The following is a 20,737-nucleotide window of genomic DNA, read 5'->3' on the forward strand; positions in this document are numbered from 1 at the left end:
ATCCTCTCTCCCTCCTCCCCCCCATCCTACTCATCCTCTCTCCCTCCTCCCCCCATCCTACTCATCCTCTCTCCCTCCTCCCCCATCCTACTCATCCTCTCTCCCTCCTCCCCCCCATCCTACTCATCCTCTCTCCCTCCTCCCCCCCATCCTACTCATCCTCTCTCCCTCCTCCCCCCATCCTACTCATCCTCTCTCCCTCCTCCCCCCCATCCTACTCATCCTCTCTCCCTCCTCCCCCCCATCCTACTCATCCTCTCTCCCTCCTCCCCCCCATCCTACTCATCCTCTCTCCCTCCTCCCCCCCATCCTACTCATCCTCTCTCCCTCCTCTCCTCCTCCGCTCATCCTCCTCTCTCCTCTCATCCTCCGCTCATCCTCTCTCAACATTACTCTACTGTCTCTAGCAATATTTGTGTGACTGACCTCGTCTTCTCTCCTCCTGTGTAGCCGGGCTTTATGCCCAGTGAGATGCCCATGCCCACTCCTGATGCCCTGTCCCCCTCGGGTCTGAAGTCAGGCTCCCAGTTCTACCCCTCCCAGTTCAACCCTCGCAGGAGACCCATCCAGGAGAGCATGGGTAAGGACATAAACCACTGAATATTATCCCATAGAATGCAAGGAAGATGGAGCACAGAATTAGACTAGATAGACCTGACGTTCCAATGTAAAGCAGTGGTCCATGGTGTTTCCTGCAGGTCATATTGGGGTCTTTTTTTAAAATTAGCTTACTTCCCTGGAATTACAATTCTATTTCTACTGCTAATGCTTACTGCAGTTGAATTTGGTGTTATTCTCTGAAGTTATACATGAAACAATGCATAGTGTCGCCTAATTGGTAGGTCCTTGTAAAATCACATGGAATTCACAACCATATCCACTCCACTAATATTATTACTATGGGAAGGAGTTGCTCTTTATTCTGGTGTACAACTATGATTACCCTCACTTCTCCTACTGAGGTTTAAAATAAGAACCAGAGAAATCTCACTTCTTCTAAACCAGCCAGGGGTTCAATGGGAGGAGCGGTGGGGTGAGACCGTTGCATAAACACACTGGTTGGATAAGATAAGATTAGATTACGTTTGATTAAGGCATTTATAAGGGCCAATAAAGACAGATATTCCTACCAGCACAGTGCTTACCTAATGGACAGCATGAATGAACCCATTCACAGCATGAATGAACCCATTCATCGATATTCCAGAACTGTTAACACTGCTTTCATAACTCTGTTGTTTCATCTATGTACTCACTGTGTGTGTCTCCTCAGATGCCCAGCCAAAAAAGATCAGGAAAGTTCCCCCTGGCCTGCCCTCTTCGGTAAGTACTGCCCCCCCCCCCCCACATTACCACCTCTTACCAGACTGCCACGCCGTAGTCTGCCTATTGTCCCTGAAGAACACACACCTATTTCAGACCTTTTGCCCCTTCTAAACCCAAGCCCACCTACGCAAGTAACCATGTCACCCAACCATATCCAAACCTTTCCCCACTCACTATCAGGAATGCTCCCTTATCCAAAATATTCACCTCACCCACTCCCTTACACACACATTTTCTGCATCCGCCATACCTAAACTGCCTCTCAGCCCTCCCCGGCTTTTAGAACGGCAGCCAAACTGGCAGAGAGAGAGCGCCTCCAGCCCCACAGCTGTGTGCTTTTGCACTGCCAACGAGGTGAAAAAATAAACTGAGCCCTACTCATTCACCCATTAATTTATTTAGACTTATGTATTTATAGTGGCTTTTATTTGTAGGCCATTTATTTTATAGATGTGCATGCACTCCTTCCAGCCCAGCATCCTCACCCGCCCATTGCATAAGGTATAAAATGAGGCTTGATGACTTCCAGACCATGACCTGACTTCACTAAACCTCCTCTATACAGTGTCGGCTGTTCACCTTTCATCTGTTTTCCTTCTCTCCACTCCCTCCCTCCCTCTTGTGAGTTCTGCTTGCTCCCCCTGCTCCCACCCTCCTTTCTGTTTCTTTCTCACCCTCCCCCGCTCTCTTTTCCTCCATCTCACTCTTTCTCTCCCTCCCCCATCCCTCTATCCCAGCTGCCTGTAGAGTTGGCTGCAGTCCAGGAATGGGCAGATGGCACAGTAATTAGGAGTGCATCTCTCCATTCCCCCTCTTCCTCTCTTCCTCTCTCTGTTTAATCAAATTAGAGAAACAACTTCACTGTGTAGGAACTGAGTCGTCTGGCCCATAGTTTTATTATCTCATGCCTGCCAGAATTGGCCTGATTCTGTGGCCTCTGCTAGTTCCCAACCTCAGTACCTTCACCTCTTTAGTGACATGCCAGAGACAGAGAAGACTGTAACGCATCCCCACACACACCGTATACATCTCAAACCTAGCCGTAAGACCCTGAGATCACCGAGAAGAAGCAGTGGGTTTATGGCGAAATCCCTCTCCTCAGCCAGTAAAGAATCAATTTGTTGTCTTGGTAACGGAACATCAAGACAACGTTAGATCCACGGATCATAAGGAGTTCAGATATTGTTCTGGGTTAATGGCAGCATCCCTGTCATTGGTTCAAGGGAGTTTACTGAACCTACATCCAGCGGATTGTATAGGAGCACACAGAGTTTAGGCTATACTGTGTATAGGCTAGTTCATTTCATCAGTATAGGCTAAATCATTTCATGAAAATGAAAAAAGTATATTTACACACTGTTTAGATGTAGCCAGAGTTTTCATGTAGTTAACATGTGACCAAAAGGCTATTTTACTAAAACTGTGTGTGGAATTCTTGTCTGTTTAAAATCCATTTGTTGTCTTAGTAACAGAACATCCCCTAAGAAAACCTTCCACACTGCTTAGTTCTATAGTAAAGTCAAAGCCCCAGAGTCCTCAAATGCCACATAGGCTGTTGATTTGAATTATGCAGTAAAAAGAGATTGTAAAAATGTACTCCTCAATTGACATACCAAACATTTGAGCAGTGTTCAATGTGTGGGTGGGTGGCCTAATCAAGACGGGATACAAGGTTTTGACCACACATAGTCTACTATTTCAGATCACTAGAAAATACCATGTTAATGACTCCAGCCACCCAAGCCATAGACTGTTCTCTGCTTCCTCACGGCAAGAGGAAGCCGGGGTAGCCCATAGCAACACCCACCCGTAGTCTGCGCTCCAGCAGGTATATCTCACTGGTCATCCCCAAAGCCAAAACCTCCTTTGGCCGCCATTCCTTCCAGTTCTCTGCTGCCAATGACTGGAACGAATTGCAAAAATCTCTGAAGCTGGAGACTCTTATCTCCCTCACTAACTTTAAGCATCAGTTGTCAGAGCAGCTTACCGATCACTGCACCTGTACACAGCCTTTCTGAAATTAGCCCACCCAACTACCTCATCCCCATATTGTTATTTATTTTGCTAATTTGCACCCCAGTATCTCTATTTGCACATCATCTTTTGCACATCTAGCATTCCAGTATTATACGAAATTGTAACTATTTTGCACTATGGCCTATTTATTGCCTTACCTCCATAACTTACTACATTCGCACACACTGTATATATATTTTCTGTTGTATTTTTGACTTTATGTTTTGTTTACCCCATATGTAACTCTGTGTTGTTTTTATCGCTTTGCTTTATCTTGGCCAGGTCGCAGTTGTAAATGAGAACTTGTTCTCAACTGGCTTACCTGGTTAAATAAAGGTGAAATAAAAAAATATATAAAAAAAACAGGTAGTGGTGCATCAAGTCTGACACCAACAGGCTCCTGAACAGCTTCTATCCCCAAGCCATAAGACTGCTAAATAGCTAACAAAATGGCTGCACGGACTATCAGAGTTGACCCTTTTTGCACTGTCTCTATGCCTACTCACAGGACTCTACACACTCACACACACACTCCATTTACTCACACACAGTACATTTTTACATTTTAGTCATTTAGCAGAAGCTCTTATCCAGAGCGACTTGCAGTTAGTGCATACATTTTCATACTGGCCCCCCGTGGGAAACGAACCCACAACCCTGGCGTTGCAAGCGCCATGCTCTACCAACTGAGCTACAGGGGACTACATGCGCACACATTTATACTGACTATACACACACACACACGCACACACACTCGCATACAATCATCATATGCTGCTGCTACACAGTTTATCATATATCCTGATGCCTAGTCACCTTACTCTTATACATATCTACCTCTATCACTCCAGTATCCCTGCACATTGTACATATATTGGAACTGACCCTGTATATAAATTATTTCTACTGTTCTTATTTTTATTTCTCTGGTGTTTTTTGATCTACCTTATGTTATTTTAGTACTACATTGATATTGATTTATTGCATTGTTGGGTTTAGAATTTGCAAGGAAGGCATTTCACTGTACTTGTGCACGTGACATTAAAACGTGAAACCTGTTTGATGTGTCCGATTTCACCCATCTCCCTGCTGTGTGTGGTGTAGGTCTATGCGTCGGCCTCAGGAGAGGACTATAACAGAGATGGTGCAGGGTATCCTGCCTCCAAGCCTGGAAACGTGGGCTACCCCGGCTCCTTCTATATGCAAGGTTAGTATAGTGTATACCAGATCATGTCTGGGGGCCAAAACTACACAATATGCTTAACACTATGGGTTTACCCACTTTGATAACTCTGCAACATGGAGAAAGTGGTCCGAAACGCAATTTTGGGTGAGGTGATTATTGAAGTAATGTATTAGCTGACCACTGATGTCATATACACTCAGTGGCCAGTTTATTAGGTACTCCCATCTAGTACCGGGTCGGACTCCCCTTTGTCTCCATAACAGCCTGAATTCTACAGGGAATGGAAACATTGGTGAATTGGTATCAAGGGACCTAACGTGTGCCAGGAAAACATTCCCCACACCATTACACCACCGCCACCAGCCTGTACCGTTGACACCAGGCAGGAAGGGGCCATGGACTCATGCTGCTTACGCCAAATCCTGACTACGCATGACTCAACAGGAACCAGGGTTCATCAGTCCAGGCGACGTTTTTCCATTCAATTGTCCAGTGTTGGTGATCGCTTTCCCACTGGAACCACTTCTTCTTGTGTTTAGCTGATTGGAGTGTTTCTGAGATACTGGAAGCGGCGTGCCTGGCACCAACGATCATACCACGCTCAGTCGCTTAGGTCACTCGTTTTGCCCATTCTAACATTCAATCGAACAGTAACGGAATGCCTCAATGCCCGTCTGCCTGCTTTAAATAGCAAGCCACGGCCACGTGACTCACTGTCTGTAGGAGCGATCCATTTTCGAGAACAGGGTGGTGTACATAATAAACTGGCCACTGAATGTATGTGCCCCATTACTGCCTGTATTGTCTCATTCTTCCTGTTGAAACACCTTTTATAGCAGTGAGTCCCAGTATGAAAATGTATGCACTCACTAACTGTAAGTCGCTCTGGATAAGAGCGTCTGCTAAATGACTAAAATGTCAATGTAAAAAATTAAACCCGTTATGTCAGTGTGGTAGTGAGTCCCTGTTGAAACCCCTTATGGTAGTGAGTCCCTGTTGAAACACCTTATGGTAGTGAGTCCCTGTTGAAACCCCTTAAGGCAGTGAGGTAGTGAGTCCCTGTTGAAACCCCTTATGGTAGTGAGTCCCTGTTGAAACCCCTTAAGGCAGTGAGGTAGTGAGTCCCTGTTGAAACCCCTTAAGGCAGTGAGGTAGTGAGTCCCTGTTGAAACCCCTTAAGGCAGTGAGGTAGTGAGTCCCTGTTGAAACCCCTTATGGTAGTGAGTCCCTGTTGAAACCCCTTATGGTAGTGAGTCCCTGTTGAAACCCCTTAAGGCAGTGAGGTAGTGAGTCCCTGTTGAAACCCCTTAAGGCAGTGAGGTAGTGAGTCATCATAGCCATGAGCTAACATGATACTCCTCATGCCCTGCCTGTCTGTCTGTGTACAGTAGGATGAAGTCATCAGGCGGATGTGACCTCTTATTGTCTTATCTCTGGTGGCTGCTGTCCCTCTGGTGCTCACCCTCTTGCTCTCTGGCTCTCTTCTATTTCTCTCTCCCCACCCCCCTCTCACCACCCCACCCCCTCCACACAAACACCCCTCCCTCCTCCCCTGTACCCCCACCCCCTCTCACTACCCCCACCCCCTCTCACCACCCCCTCCCCTCCACACAAACACCCCTCCCTCCTCCCCTGTACCCCCACCCCCCTCATCACCCCCTCCCCTCCACACAAACACCCCTCCCTCCTCCCCTGTACCCCCACCCCCCTCACCACCCCCTCCCCTCCACACAAACACCCCTCCCTCCTCCCCTGTACCCCCACCCCCCTCATCACCCCCTCCCCTCCACACAAACACCCCTCCCTCCTCCCCTGTACCCCCACCCCCCTCATCACCCCCTCCCCTCTACACAAACACCCCTCCCTCCTCCCTCCTCCCCTGTACCCCCACCCCCCTCATCACCCCCTCCCCTCTACACAAACACCCCTCCCTCCTCCCCTGTACCCCCACCCCCCTCATCACCCCCTCCACACAAACACCCCTCCCTCCTCCCCTGTACCCCCACCCCCCTCATCACCCCCTCCACACAAACACCCCTCCCTCCTCCCCTGTACCCCCACCCCCCTCATCACCCCCTCCCCTCTACACAAACACTCCCCTCTCACCACTCCCTCCACACACAAACACCCCTCCTCCTGGTTCCCCCCTGACAGAAGGTCTGCACCCCTCCCCTGATCCGTGGAGTTCTGCCGGGCCGATGGGGCAGCCGGGCTACTCTGCTGTGCTGGGTAACTCCCCTCACCTGGGGCAGCCCGCCCCCTTCACTGCCATCAACCCCCAGGACAGACTGGTGAGACTACTGACACACACTGTATAGTAGTATAGAATACACTGCCATTTCTCTCTCTCACTCATCGCCCAGAAAATGACTAAGCCTGTTTTTGTGCAGAAGCGCCAGCCGTTGCCACTCTCGCCCCAGAACTACCCCCTGCACGGCAGCGAGGTGAACGGGAGCTTTCACCCTGGGTCCACTGGCTACGGAGTCCCCAACCACACACCCCCCATCAACGGAACAGAAACCATCATGGGTACGACTGTCTACCACTGACACTCTGTAGACTGTTTTTATCTCTCTCACTTTCTGGCTTTTCCTTTGTTTCTTCCTTTACCTCCATATTTTCTCTCAATTGGAAATGTCAGTTCTAATGGTTTGCTGTCTACCCTGTTGTTCCCTCCCAGCCAACCGGGGGATAGCTCCACCTAGCTCAGGAGATGAGATCGGCAAAGCCCTGGCATCAGTGAGTAGAGTGGCGCAGACCACATCAAGCAGATAGTCTTCAGTGATTACGCAATGTTGATTTATCTACCAAGACTAAGATAAAACCAAATCTGCAAATAATAGAGAATGCTGAGTTTCTGTTATGCTGTTTTCTGTGTCACAGATCTTACTATTGAATGACCGTTTCATGTTTTTGTTTCTGTGTAGATTTATCCTTCGGACCACAACAGCAACACCTTCCCTTCATCTCCATCTACTCCAGTAGGCTCTCCCCAGGCCATAGCAGGTGAGTGAGCAGGGAGAATACACCTGTAGCTTGCTCTCCCCCAGGCCATAGCAGGTGAGTGGGCAGGGAGAATACACCTGTAGCTTGCTCTCCCCAGGCCATAGCAGGTGAGTGGGCAGGGAGAATACACCTGTAGCTTGCTCTCCCCAGGCCATAGCAGGTGAGTGGGCAGGGAGAATACACCTGTAGCTTGCTCTCCCCCAGGCCATAGCAGGTGAGTGGGCAGGGAGAATACACCTGTAGCTTGCTCTCCCCCAGGCCATAGCAGGTGAGTGGGCAGGGAGAATACACCTGTAGCTAGCTCTCCCCGGGTCATAACAGGTGAGTGGGCAGGGAGAATACACCTGTAGCTAGCTCTCCCCCAGACCATAGTAGGTGAGTGGGTAGGGAGAATATACCTGTAGCTAGTTCTCCCCAGGTCATAACAGATTAGTGGGCAGGGAGAATACACCTGTAGCTAGCTCTCCCCCAGACCATAGCAGGTGAGTGGGCAGGGAGAATACACCTGTAGCTAGCTCTCCCCCAGACCATAGCAGGTGAGTGGGCAGGGAGAATACACCTGTAGCTAGCTCTCCCCCAGACCATAGCAGGTGAGTGGGCAGGGAGAATATACCTGTAGCTAGCTCTCCCCAGGTCATAACAGATTAGTGGGCAGGGAGAATACACCTGTAGCTAGCTCTCCCCCAGACCATAGCAGGTGAGTGGGCAGGGAGAATATACCTGTAGCTAGCTCTTCCCGGGTCATAGCAGGGAAAATACACCTGTAGTTAGGAGGATCACAATTGGGTTAGCCCTTAGTGAAACCTAGCAAACCGTTTCCCAAATGGTGGGTTGGAGCGTACTGCTGATTCCTAGCTAGTTCCTATTTGATCATGATTGAAGACAGGGCTAATATGCTGACCACACCGCTCGCGCGCCATCGTGTGCATTTTGATTTTGTCCACCCACACCAGACGCGATCAGGATACGCAGGTTGAAATATCAAAACAAACTCTAAACCAACTATATTAATTTGGGGACATGTCGAAAAGCATTAAACATTTATGGCAATTTACCTAGCTAGCTTGCTGTTGCTAGCTAATTTGTCCAGGGATATAAACATTGGGTTGTTATTTTACCTGAAATTCACAAGGTCCTCTACTCCAACAATTAATCCACAGATAAAAGGGTAAACTGAGTTTGTTTCTTGTAATCTCTCCTCCTTCAGACTTCTTCTTCTTCTGTGGACTTTATATGGCGGTTGGCAACCAACTTTAAGGTGCATTACCACCATCAATTGGACTGGAGTGTGGACCTCAGTTTATCTTTCAATCAACCACATGGGTGTATGCTCCTAAAAACCAATGAGGAGATGGGAGAGGTGGGACTTGCAGCGCGTCAAGCGTCACAAATAGAAACAAGTTAGATTTTAGCGCCTGGCTACGCAGACGCTCGCGAGCGGTGTGGGTGCAATGATTGAATAACGTATGTGTACATTTATTTTGCAACGCACACGTGATGCGGGCGTTGTGGTCAGCATGTAAGGCGATATTTTGCAAAAGAGATTTAATTATTTGGGTAGGTGTAAAAGCAAAAACATCAGTGAACCACTGACCTAGCGGATCCCACCTGTTTTAGTCCTTAGGGGGCCCTATCCTGCGGTGTAAGGTTACAGCCACATGGAAAACGACAAAAAATAGCTTTTTTCTCACAGGCAGATGAAGCCCAAATGTCACTGTTGGTCCAATGTGGAATCGAGCGATCAGATTAAGTTATTCTTTGACACCAGTGCTTTGAGTGTGGTGTCTGAAATGGCCAACCATAAAACCTCTAATTCTATAATGAAATTTGACATAATTAGATTACATCTTGTCTAGAGTTACTAGATAGCAAGTTACGGTTGACTGCTTTTCAACCGAATGGCCGTTTGCCTGGTAGATGGACAGACCCACTCTTGCGTTTTAGTGCCAACTATTATCACAGAGACAAAGTTGTTGTCCAGATGCTCAATGTCTCTCTGTCTCTGTAGGTTCTGCCTCTCAGTGGTCCCGGGGCTCGGGACAGGCCACACCCTCTCCAAACTTGGAGGGAGGACTGCAGGCTCTGGTGAGTTACTTGTCATGTCCAACTCCACTGGTATGAGTAGCAGTCTTAGAAGATCAAATACCACCTTGGTCCGAAGCAAGCTGGATAAGTTGATGAATAAACAGTGTTCGTTATACTTACCCCGGTCCTCTCCCTTCTCTGCTACAGCAAAATAAGATGGAGGACCGTCTGGAGGAGGCAATCCACGTGCTGCAGCGTCACGCTGGGGGACAGGGGGGCCCAGGGGGGCTGACTGACATGCACAGCCTCCTTAGTGCTGGGATAGGAGGTCTTGCCCAGGCCTTCAACAACGCTGGCCTGGGACTGGCCAACAGACTGCCCAGCCTGGTATGAACCGGAGGGATGAATAGATCAATAGTGGGCATATCTAGCCATATGGATGGTTTAGGATTTTGTCTGTTGATTATTGTCATGCTGTTCTCTACAGTCTCTCATGTAATACCAATGTAACTGCAATGTTATGAAGAGACTATAGGACTGTAACTGTCTAATGCCATGTTTCTCCTTTGCTCTGTAGATGTCCAACCACCATGAAGACTCTGCTGGTCCGCCCTCTAGTGGTCACCATGGCCCTCCCTCAGCCCAGCCTGGCAGCCAGCCTGAGGGCTTCACCAGTTAGTTCCTTCCTGTCACTCTTTATTTTCCTCTCTCATGCCATTTCAGAATTGGAGACAAAATTATTGTGACTCTCCCTCTTTCTCAAAAGATCTGCTGTGCTTCGCATTGACTTAACCCCCCCAATCTTCCCTCAGGCCTATCTCGCTCCACACACTCGTCCAGTGGCGCCGACATCAAAAGGGAGGACAAGGAGGATGACGAGAACTCCTCCGTGGCTGACAAGTCAGAGGAGGAGAAGAAAGACTTGAAGGCCTGCACCCGAACCAGGTGACTAACCCCTCTGACGGCGGTGGTGACACACACACATTCATATGATTTCAATCAGTCAGTCATTCTACCAAATCCTAACTTGAGATGCAAGTATGTGACTCGTATGTTCAGGCAAGTCGTCGTCGTCGATGCATGATTTACCTGGAAGTTTACGTTAAGCACTCGTTTAAGTTAGGATTCAGAGAAGTTTTCAGGCAGGTATTACCGTGTAGAAATTGTCTGATCAGTTGGCACGTTGATCAAATTAAGTCATTTTGACACCATACTGCATTCCACATAGTATTTGTATTGTTGTTTGTGCAGTACTTTTTACAAAGTGAATAAGCGCTAGGTGGTAGCGGAAGTGGGACGTTTTGATCTGTTTAACCGTCTTGTTAGCTTAGGCTAGCGAGTGATTTGTTCTGGGGACTGTACTGCTGTTATTATAAAGGGGGTAAACTCTCTCTCACTGAACATTATTAGGATTTATTTGATCATTTAAGACATCTGTTGCTTGAAAATGATTTAAATAAATCCATTCAGGGAGTGCAGGTTTACCGTCTTTATTTCAACTTAACACAGCCCCAGCACCCAAAAAGAGGTGATTCTCCATAGCACTGTTATCATGTGTGCCCTCGTGTCTACCGTTGTTTTCAGAGAGACGTTCTCCTTCCAGACCTTCTCTTCCTCCCTATCAGACACGGGAGCAGAGTAAGTCTGCATCCATTCATGTGAGCCTCACCTCAGGAGGTGTGGCCAGAAATATAGACACCTAGTAAAAAAAAAAATGAGAATAATTCTAAACTGATATTTTTATTTATTTATGCCTGGTGGGCAGAATTTCAGCATAGCTAACGTTTTCCTCAGGCATAGCAAACGTTTTTCTTGCTCCTTGAGCCGTGCCGTTGTTGGTGCCATGAGAGTGAAGGTTTGTATCATCAACACATTCTTATAACACACAAACTCTGAAGCGGAAACCCCCAGTTTAATAACTGATGGCATAAGCATTATGAATGTGAATTGTCAATTTGATGACTTGAACCTAGATGAAATTGGATTGTATCATTTCACAGCTATTGCAGTACATATAAACCTGGCTTTTACCATGACATTTTCTACATTGATAAAGAAAAGCTGTTTTGTATGTGAGTTTACAGAAGTATGTTACCGAGGATTATATAAAGTCCTGTTTTCTTGCTTAAAGAATGAGGAGCTTATTCTTTGTTATAATGGTCCAGAAACTGTAGTACAGCACTCCCAGAATGATATCATTTAATAATGATCTAGCAAGTGATCAGAACAGAACATAACAGTCTTGTCCACGTTAGTAAATATATCTTCTATCCCTTCCAACCAAACCTTCCCCCCTTGGCCTACATTGACTCTTCATCAGTCACGATGATGAGGACGAGGATGACGAGGATCTGCCGCCGGAGTTGAAGAAAGAGCGGGAGAAAGAGCGGCGGGTGGCGAATAATGCCCGCGAGCGTCTGCGCGTGCGGGACATCAACGAAGCCTTTAAGGAGCTGGGGCGCATGTGTCAGCTCCACCTGACTAATGAGAAACCCCAGACCAAACTGCTCATTCTGCACCAGGCTGTTAATGTTATACTCAACCTGGAGCAGCAAGTCCGAGGTCAGTGTGCTGTCACTGGGGTCCAGGTTTAGACGGGACAAAGAACCAGGGTAGGGCCGCGTCCCAATTCTGAGGCCTTCTAGTCTCCTTTCCTTCAGAGTAAAGGCCCTGGGATGTGTCTCCATACTCTTGAGTGGTTTGCTCTCCTTGTCTCTTTTCCTTCATTGATGTGAAGTCATTGGAAAGGTGTCAGTCATATTGCTTTCACCAGTCATGTTTTTAGATCATTTCAGATAGAGAGCAGACTAGGAGAGGAGGCCACTTTCAAGTATTGAGATGCTCCCTTTAGACAAGTTTGCAACCATCCAGTTGTTTGTTAAGATGGGAGAAAAGGGGACGAGTAAAGGAAGCTATTTAGACTGTGTGGGATGTGGCCCCTTCTCCGGTCCTTTAAGGCTTTGCTGCTGTGGGCACACATACAACCTACCGCTGGATTCATGTCTGGTTTGGTGTCGTATGTGTTGCCTGATCTAAACAGCATGGGGCTGTCTGTCTGGGCTGCTTCATGTGACTCTGCCTTCCCCTCCACTATATTAGGGTCGTTCCACCAATTCGGTGCCTTTTGAGAAGTCTTACTTGGTCCCAAAAATAATTTCTGAATTCACATAATTTTTTACATTCTGTCATAAAGAGCACATGTTCAACTTAATAAACATGTTTTCCCATCTCGAGATAAAAATATATACTACATAATGACTATATAGCTAAAGTAACAGGGTTGACCATAATAGGGTGGACAAATTCATCTTAAATCAGCCATAAATCCCCTTGTGACCGGGGGAAGCTTGTTGTGTGCAACAGGGAGTGGCAAAAATTTAAATTGTTAAAACATTTCTATGCGTAACAGGGTTGACGTGTTACTCAACCAGCTCAGTTGTCCACCACAAAACACCAGCAAATGGCCAAAAATAGTAGAATCAGCTCACCTGCTTTTATACTATGATTTGACTATTAGATGTTCAATGTATCTTTTGAAAAAAATATTTAAAAAGGGATAGTTTCAATATTAAAACGAGAGTTTAATTCACGTAACAGGTTTTACCTTAAAATCAGGGACAGACGTAAATGAACCACTAATCACATTAAATAAATAATCTTCAGAAATGACTGTCAAAGCAACAAAATAGCTAGGACTTTACAATGATGGTGAGAACTTGGAGAAATGTTGGTTAAATTCTTCCTAGAAGTCAGAGGGTTCACTTTAGCAAGTCTTTATTCATATAAAAAATCTAATATAGACCACATGGAGAATTCAATCAAAGGGCACTTAATTTAACAGGCTTTTGAAATTCAATATTTGTGCAAAAGGCACTCATTTCGTGGAACGACCCATTAACATTATATCTCTGATTTCCCTTATAAGCTTCTATCGCTGTCTCCCATCACTGTGCTTCTTATGAGGCCTTAGCAAAACACAGTTTAACAACCCATTATGTTTCTGTTAGCTTTTTACACTTTGTGTTACAATTATTTCAGGCCCCGATAATGACTTCTGCATTGAAATGATCAGCTTTGGGTAATGGCCCGAGTTGAAGTGCAAAGATTTTTTTTGTCTGAGGGGATTCCCACATTTAAAAAACACTCTGACCTCGGACTTGCTGCTCCAGGTTGAGTATAATGTTAACGGCCTGGTGCGATGCATCACCATTCCCAAGTTACAGAATTGAGCCCCCCTGTATTCTGCCTGCTGATTGGCTATACAGATGCAGATACTGGTTGTGATTGGATGAGAGGGGCTCACTGTTCTGCTCCTATCCCATACCTCAATGTATTAACTCACTCCACTTCCTTATTGCAGTGTCTCTGTGTTGCATGCCCTTATTCGTCAAATGTTAACCTTTTTAATTTACTGATTTCGTTGAAGTCCTCTTCATACCCGTCTCCATCTCTTTCTCTCTCGTTCCGTCATTTCCTTTTGCAGATGGCAGCAGTGATTTCAGCTTCCTCTCATTCAGATAATACATCTCTGACCGCTGATGTATTTAACATGCGGCACCAGTTGCATTTAGTTCTCCTTCTGTCTCTGTGTTTCTGTTTCCCAATCTCTAGACCTCTAGACCTGGTAGAGGGTTAGTTGCTCTCTTTCCTCCTCTCCCTCTCTTCCTTGGTGTTCTTTCCTCTTCACTGACAGCCCCCAAAAGCCTCATGTTATCCCCAGTGACTCCCATCCTGGACCTTGATCAGCAGGAGACGTAGACTGTTGGTCTGGGTTCTGTCAGATTCCATTTGGAACATTTGGTATGATGGTTGTCAACCCATAACTCAACATTAAAAACACTCAATTTGACAAAATAACCTTAAGTCGCTGTTTAGCCAAGTGAAAGTCTCCCGAGACGTGATGGAAAAACATGCTTTGTGTAAAAATAAAAATAAATCCTGGTTGCGTATATCATTTGCAAGGTCTTAAATGGTGCGTTCATGGACAATAGTAGTAACAGTAGTGCTCTCGTCTCAGGATTCCTCCGTGTAAAAACAAAAGGATTCTGTTACCGCGTTCTTCGCAGTCCATCCATCCGCTCTCTCTCTCTCGCTCTCCTGCTCCACCGCACCACTGTCCACCGGGATCATCCATCTGTGATCCTCCTCCTCGTCACTTGAACACATTCTGTCCATCCGGACTACCACTGTTTCTAGCTGCTGGCCTACTGCCCAAATATGGCACTTAAACAATGAATGATGTCACAGTCTGATCTAGGATGTGAATAGAGTAATGTGCAGGAAGCAGGGAATGCTGTAGGAAGTGCTGGTCTAGGATCAGGTCTAACTATGCCAGACAAAAGACGAACTGGCCCTGGAACAGCAATTGGCTATCCACAAACTATCCGCAGAAACTGTCAGCATTTAGGGGTAACTTAAATCCGTAGGGGCAACTTGGTGGAGGAGGGTAAAAGCAGCAGGTGTTGGGGTGTACCATAATGACCCCCTCCCTCCTCAGCAGCAGCTGCAGCGTGGCCTCGCCCAGCGACGACAACCTGACGGCAGAGGAGAAGGAGAAGCGTGAGCGGGAGCGCCGCTCGGCCAACAACGTCCGGGAGAGGGTGCGCGTGCGCGACATTAACGAGGCGTTCAGGGAGCTGGGCCGGATGGTGCAGGTGCACCTGCGCGGCGACAAGGCCCAGACCAAACTCATCATCCTGCAGCAGGCCTCGCAGGTCATTATGGGCCTGGAGAAGCAGGTCCGAGGTAGGCCTACCTTTAGGAAATTATCCAGTACCCTCCACCCAGCCAACTATCACTCAACTAGCATGGCAGTGAAAGGGTTCATATTGGACCTTGAGATCCGAGGCAGGCCCCCTTTTAGGAATATATCCAGTACCACCCACCATCTCCACCCAGCCAACTAGCTCTTAATAGTGGGCCTGGAGAAGCAGGTGCGAGGTATGGCTTCCCTTTAGCTCTGGAAGGCTTCCTTACCAAACCCAACCCAAAAAGAGATGGGGTAGAGGGGATGAAGGGACAGAGGTAGGTAGGTAGGTGGGTAGGTAGGTAGGTAGGTGGGTGGGGGGGGCTTCACCTCTGCCAAACACTTAGTGACCTCGCCACTGCTGCCATCTGGCCGTTCCTCTGTCCTGTCCAGCTGTCTCCTCTTCTCTGTTTGGTCTTTTGTCCTCCATGATTTTCCAATTATATATTGTTCTATTTTGTTTCATATCTAGAATCTTGCGGCGTTTACACCTTAATCATACCTTCCGTGCCTGTCACATCTCCCTGCCTTTTTGTTTTTAACATCTCTCGTTCTTAGATAAACCTAACCTCCCAAGCCCTTCTCAGTTTACTAGAATCTGTAAAACCTGATGTTTTTTTGCCCCTTGCTTAAATCTTTGACTATTATCTTGTGCTCACCATGGGTTTACCTGAACCTGTAGATCCACTTCTCCCCTGTGTGATTCTGTGTCTCCTCTTCCTAAAGAGCGTAACCTGAACCCCAAGGCAGCGTGTCTGAAGCGGAGGGAGGAAGAGAAGGTTTCGGGGGTGGACCCACAGATGCAGATGGGAGGGGGGCATCCCGGGTTAGGGGGCGATGGACACAACTCTGTCAGCCATATGTAACACCCAGGTAAGTCGTCACTGTCTGCTGTCATACTGTAACTGTCTATCACATGTATTGTTGTGGCGTGTGTGTGAGCATAATACAGGGGTTTTTTCTGGATCAAAAGGGGGCTTAGGTGGTGGGCGTGGCAGGAGGCAATAAGCATGGTCGGCCCGTCTGAATTTGACATTCTTAGAGGCCCCCATCTTGGTGGTGTAAAGACATTTTTGCATTTTTAAGCCAATTTCCTACAATTCTACAAATTCTGCCATAGCTAATGCCGTGTTCTTTTGCTCAACATATCAAAATAATTACTACTAAATTAATTGTTTGGGGTATTTTCAATTCTCCCTGACTGTCTAGCTTTTATTTAGGTGATTGTTAGTTCTAATAATAATATGCCATTTAGCAGACGCTTTTATCCAAAGCGACTTAGTCATGCGTGCATACATTTTTTTTGTGTATGGGGTGGTCCCGGGGATCGAACCCACTACCTTGGCGTTACAAGCGCCGTGCTCTACCAGCTGAGCTACAGAGGACCACAGTTCTCAAAGATTATATTATTTTAAAAAATATATAAAGGTCCATTATCTTTTCTACATTATATCTTTATAGGTTTACACTGAAAGCATTTTTCCATCCCGAGAATGTATTTTAATATATATTTAATTTTGTACATTGTTTTGGACTTGAATGGCAGAAAGATGTGTGTAATATAAGGATCCCTGTTTGTGTCTTCCAGCTCCTGTTGATTGTACAGCCCTTAGAAGACGTGGCCTTATTGTCTTATTATGCAGCAATCCACAAAGCTCTCCATATAGCACATATAGTGGAGAAGCTCATTCTCAGACACACACACACCCAACTGGCCAAGCCAGTGGCCACATTCCGGACCATGAACACAAGAGCAACACACATACACCCCTATACACCAGAGAGAGTTTTGAAGAATATTTAGAGTAAAAACACCCTGAACTCCAAGGAGAGACTGGGCCACAGACAGAGGAATTTTAAACGCAATGATTTTCTGCCTAATGGTCATGTTTTTGTAAGACATTTTGAGAAGTTGCTTTACATGTTGGGAGCAAAATTTGTTTGGATCAAATAGTATTTTTGGATCAATTGCTCATGTGAGCAACATAGGATTTTGTGTCCTTTGGTAGTCATCTGCCATTCCCACCTGAAAAGGTCTTAGTTTAATTACAAGCAAAGGTGACATCAGAATCTAACCTGTATGAGTAACTATGAGTCTGATATACATGCATAACGCCAAGGCTCGGGAGAGTTAGAATCCTCGTCATCCCCACAATTTTTTTCTTCTCAAAATGGCTGAAACACAGTATAGTTTGAGGTATCCAGCCACCCCACCAGAATGTAAAATACTCAACTGTCATAGTGATGAATCGGCAGGCAGAGTGCTGTTATATAGCGCAATGATAAAAGAAACCCTAGCCAACTTTGGCCATATTTCTTTGTTTATGCCTTCTCGTAAGGGCTGCCCAGACAAAGGCCCGTCTGAAGGATTTGTATGGTGGGTATTTATTTGATCCAGGGATCCTACAAGCCTTCCATTTTTGTCCTCTTCATCTGTTTGTCACCATGGGTGGAGTGGAAGCACTCCCAGTGAGGAAGGTGTCCTCACCCACCAACACATACAGAGACCCAGGACAGGACAGGACAGGACAGATCATGATGACTCGCTACTAGCTGAAAACCACTTCCTGTTCACCTACTTTTCCACAGGATCACACGGTCATGGTCATCTCAAGACTTCCTCACTCTGATTTAGGGAGATTGGACTGAAACATGCAGGAAGTGTGTGTGTGCTCTGAACCAGAGCAAGCCTCTCCTCCTCCACTACTACTCCCTTACCCGTCTTTACCCCCCTGTTCTGCCTCCATTTCAGCCAGGCCATGTGGACGCATGGTCAGTACCCTCGGCCCCAAACTCAGTCAACCACCTGCCTTCATTTCTTTCTCTTCACCTTTGTGGAGCGAGTGTCATCAGTTGGCAAGGCAAACCTACATGTCCAGGTCATGCGTACTTAAAGATTTTATGTACGACGTAAGGAAATTTGTTTTTTAAAAGTAGACTACAGTTATTTGGACGAGTATGGAAGGAATGGTTGTTGGACTTCAAGAGGGTTGGTTTTTGTTGGGTGGGTCCTGAAATATCATGGCTATCTTCCCTTGAATGCGTTCAACTGCCATCTACGGACAACAATTTTTGTTCCTTAAATTACAGGAAGCATTGGGCGTTTTGAACAATTTACAAAGCCTGTTTGTAAGGATCCTCCTTTTTGTAGAAGTGATTTGTTATTTTAATTTTAATTTTTTTTTACTTTGTAATATAGCTGTATGAGTTTTCTTTTGGATTGCATACTTTCTTTTTGTTTACGTTTGTTTACGTTGTTTAAATGTAAGAACTCTCATTTTAGATGCCAGGAACAAACTTTAAGTGTATCTCTTTTTCCATCCCAAACGTAGTGATCTCTTTTTTTTGATGATGACAAAAGCATGAAGTGCCAGTTGCTAAGGGGTGAAAGTAGTAAACGCCAACACTCCTAATATGGCTAGAACATCCACAAACTATTTTGGAAGTACAGGTCATTTGGAGATAGTCTGTATAAATCATTTAAACCAGTTACTACTTCATACTCACTATTAAAGGAAAATGGATATGTCAAAGTATTGGCAAGCCTTGTCACGCAAACATTTAGAAGTACAAACTCTGATATTGTTGAAAAAGGAACAATATATTATGTTTTTCATACAAGTTTCATTTTATAGCAATCCCTTTCAGCTTGGCAGGTCTTTGACTTTGGTTAGTGGTTACTCACCAGGGCTGAAAACTTCACTGTGATTGTCACTGCATGCGTGGCTTTCCAAGAGAACCTTTTACAGATTAAGATTGACATGGGAGGGAAGTGTTTCAGTACATATAAAAATATAAAGTCATGTTTTTGACCCTTTTCCTCTGTTTCTGTTAGTGATGGGCATCCCTGAATTTGTCAAACAACTGAGTCCACTTTGATTTACTGAGCCCTATTACCAGTTTCTATAATTGAATGGATGAGTGTTTCCAGACCTGTTATCTTCCGTATAAACCATTGACGATTTAGACACAATACTCATGTAGAATAGAGTACCATGTCCTTTCTTTTCTATTTTTTATTTGCAACGTTCTGAACTTTGTTTTCTACTAAATAGGGCAGAGATACATTTTGTTTTCATATCGAAAATCTGAAATTGACATGTTCAGTATGTACCTGGCCAGTTGATGTTATAGTGATCAACTAAACAGTATTTTCCCCTGCAGAGTGATACTGGATTGCAACAGTATTTTCTCAGTTTGGCCCATTTGTCTTTAATAATAACCATCCTCCAGATTAGGGTTTAAACTGCCATAGTTTTTTTCTGTCTCACAGAAGACAAATTGTTTTGGGATTTATTACCAAAAAAAATTGTCTGAAAAACTGAACATTGATGTTATTTGTGTTAATTTTTGTTAATATTAAACTGAGAATGTTGAGTACAGTATCCTTAACTTCCCTTGTCAAAACGCACAACTAGTATTTTGCCAGGGGGTCTCATGGTCTGCCAATCTCTGCCCCCATCAACAGACAGACACACTGCTACAAAACCCACTGTCGCTCTTACATTGGGGACAGAATCCATTTATGTCCTCAAAGTGCCTCCAGTTTCCTATTTTTTATATATATAAAGTAGATATTGAGAACTGTCATGTATATAACAGTAATGTAGCAATAAATGTGCCATTTTTAATAACAGAAATATACCTTTTCAATGTCTGTCATTTTGAGCTTGTATACCTAAAATGAGAAGAAAAAAAACATTGTAATAAAGGGTTGAAAACATGCTTAGATTCTTGGCTCATTTTGTGTGTATTGAAAAAATTCCATGTACAGTGCATTCAGAAGTATTCATAACCCTTGACTTATTCCACATTTTGTTGTATTACAGCCTGAATTAAATGTATTTGAAAATATTATCTCCATGTAGCTAGGTCTACTACAGTGTGATTGCACACTTTTCCCCTGATGTGCACGCGCATTCACTCCCCTTCATGGATTTGGAAGGACTAGGCTAATGAAAGAAATATAGTGGAATCTTCCCCTGGCCGAGAACGTGCATCTGCATCAATGCAACGGCAACGGGTGTATTCATTACGAAAACCATTTACTGTTTTAAGAACCAAACTGAAGCAAAACGAGTTTTTATTGGACAAATTCAAGTAGGTCACTCCGTTTGCTTCCGTTTGAGAAACGTTTTGCAACAATCGGCGGAATGAATACATCCCTGTTCTATTTAAATCCTCTGCTCGTCTAGTATTAGGGATCTGATCTGGCAATGTTTTATTGAAGGTTTATTTTATATGGCTATATGACTACTCCGTTGCAGTCTAAATACTGATATGAAATAAGGCTACTGGAGTTTTTGTTTATTTAATTTCCATCAACTATAACTATTCTAGAGTTATATTATTGAGACTCCAATGATAATTAAATATTTGACCAAGTCTGGACTTGAGGACTTTCATTTCCAGTCCACAGGTTTCGGTGTGGT

At 45.3% G+C, this 20,737-nt stretch overlaps 1 protein-coding gene across 6 annotated transcripts in view; it reads left to right on the forward strand.

The window, feature by feature from the left end:
* The window catches only part of LOC311099152 (transcription factor E2-alpha-like), a 39,856-nt gene extending 19,828 nt beyond the window's left edge, over nt 1–20,028 (forward strand). The window contains exons 7-21 of one of the 6 annotated variants that reach the window (XM_084139824.1): nt 451–580; nt 1,274–1,323; nt 4,447–4,549; nt 6,683–6,819; nt 6,919–7,057; nt 7,209–7,267; nt 7,456–7,534; nt 9,543–9,619; nt 9,767–9,946; nt 10,137–10,233; nt 10,372–10,504; nt 11,144–11,197; nt 11,880–12,121; nt 16,032–16,178; nt 16,894–20,028. In XM_084139824.1, the coding sequence (XP_083995950.1) occupies nt 451–580; nt 1,274–1,323; nt 4,447–4,549; nt 6,683–6,819; nt 6,919–7,057; nt 7,209–7,267; nt 7,456–7,534; nt 9,543–9,619; nt 9,767–9,946; nt 10,137–10,233; nt 10,372–10,504; nt 11,144–11,197; nt 11,880–12,121; nt 16,032–16,171 (1,620 nt within the window). In that variant the 3' untranslated portion in view covers nt 16,172–16,178; nt 16,894–20,028. Of the gene's footprint in view, nt 1–450; nt 581–1,273; nt 1,324–4,446; nt 4,550–6,682; nt 6,820–6,918; nt 7,058–7,208; nt 7,268–7,455; nt 7,535–9,542; nt 9,620–9,766; nt 9,947–10,136; nt 10,234–10,371; nt 10,505–11,143; nt 11,198–11,879; nt 12,122–15,056; nt 15,305–16,031; nt 16,179–16,893 lie in introns of all 6 variants that reach the window. The other 5 variants (XM_084139822.1, XM_084139823.1, XM_084139827.1 and 2 more) reach the window with 5 other exon arrangements.
* The last annotated feature ends 709 nt before the right edge of the window (nt 20,029–20,737 follow it).

The sequence above is a fragment of the Coregonus lavaretus genome (genome assembly GCF_964263955.1).
Source record: "Coregonus lavaretus genome assembly, chromosome: 23".
NCBI lineage: Eukaryota > Metazoa > Chordata > Actinopteri > Salmoniformes > Salmonidae > Coregonus > Coregonus lavaretus.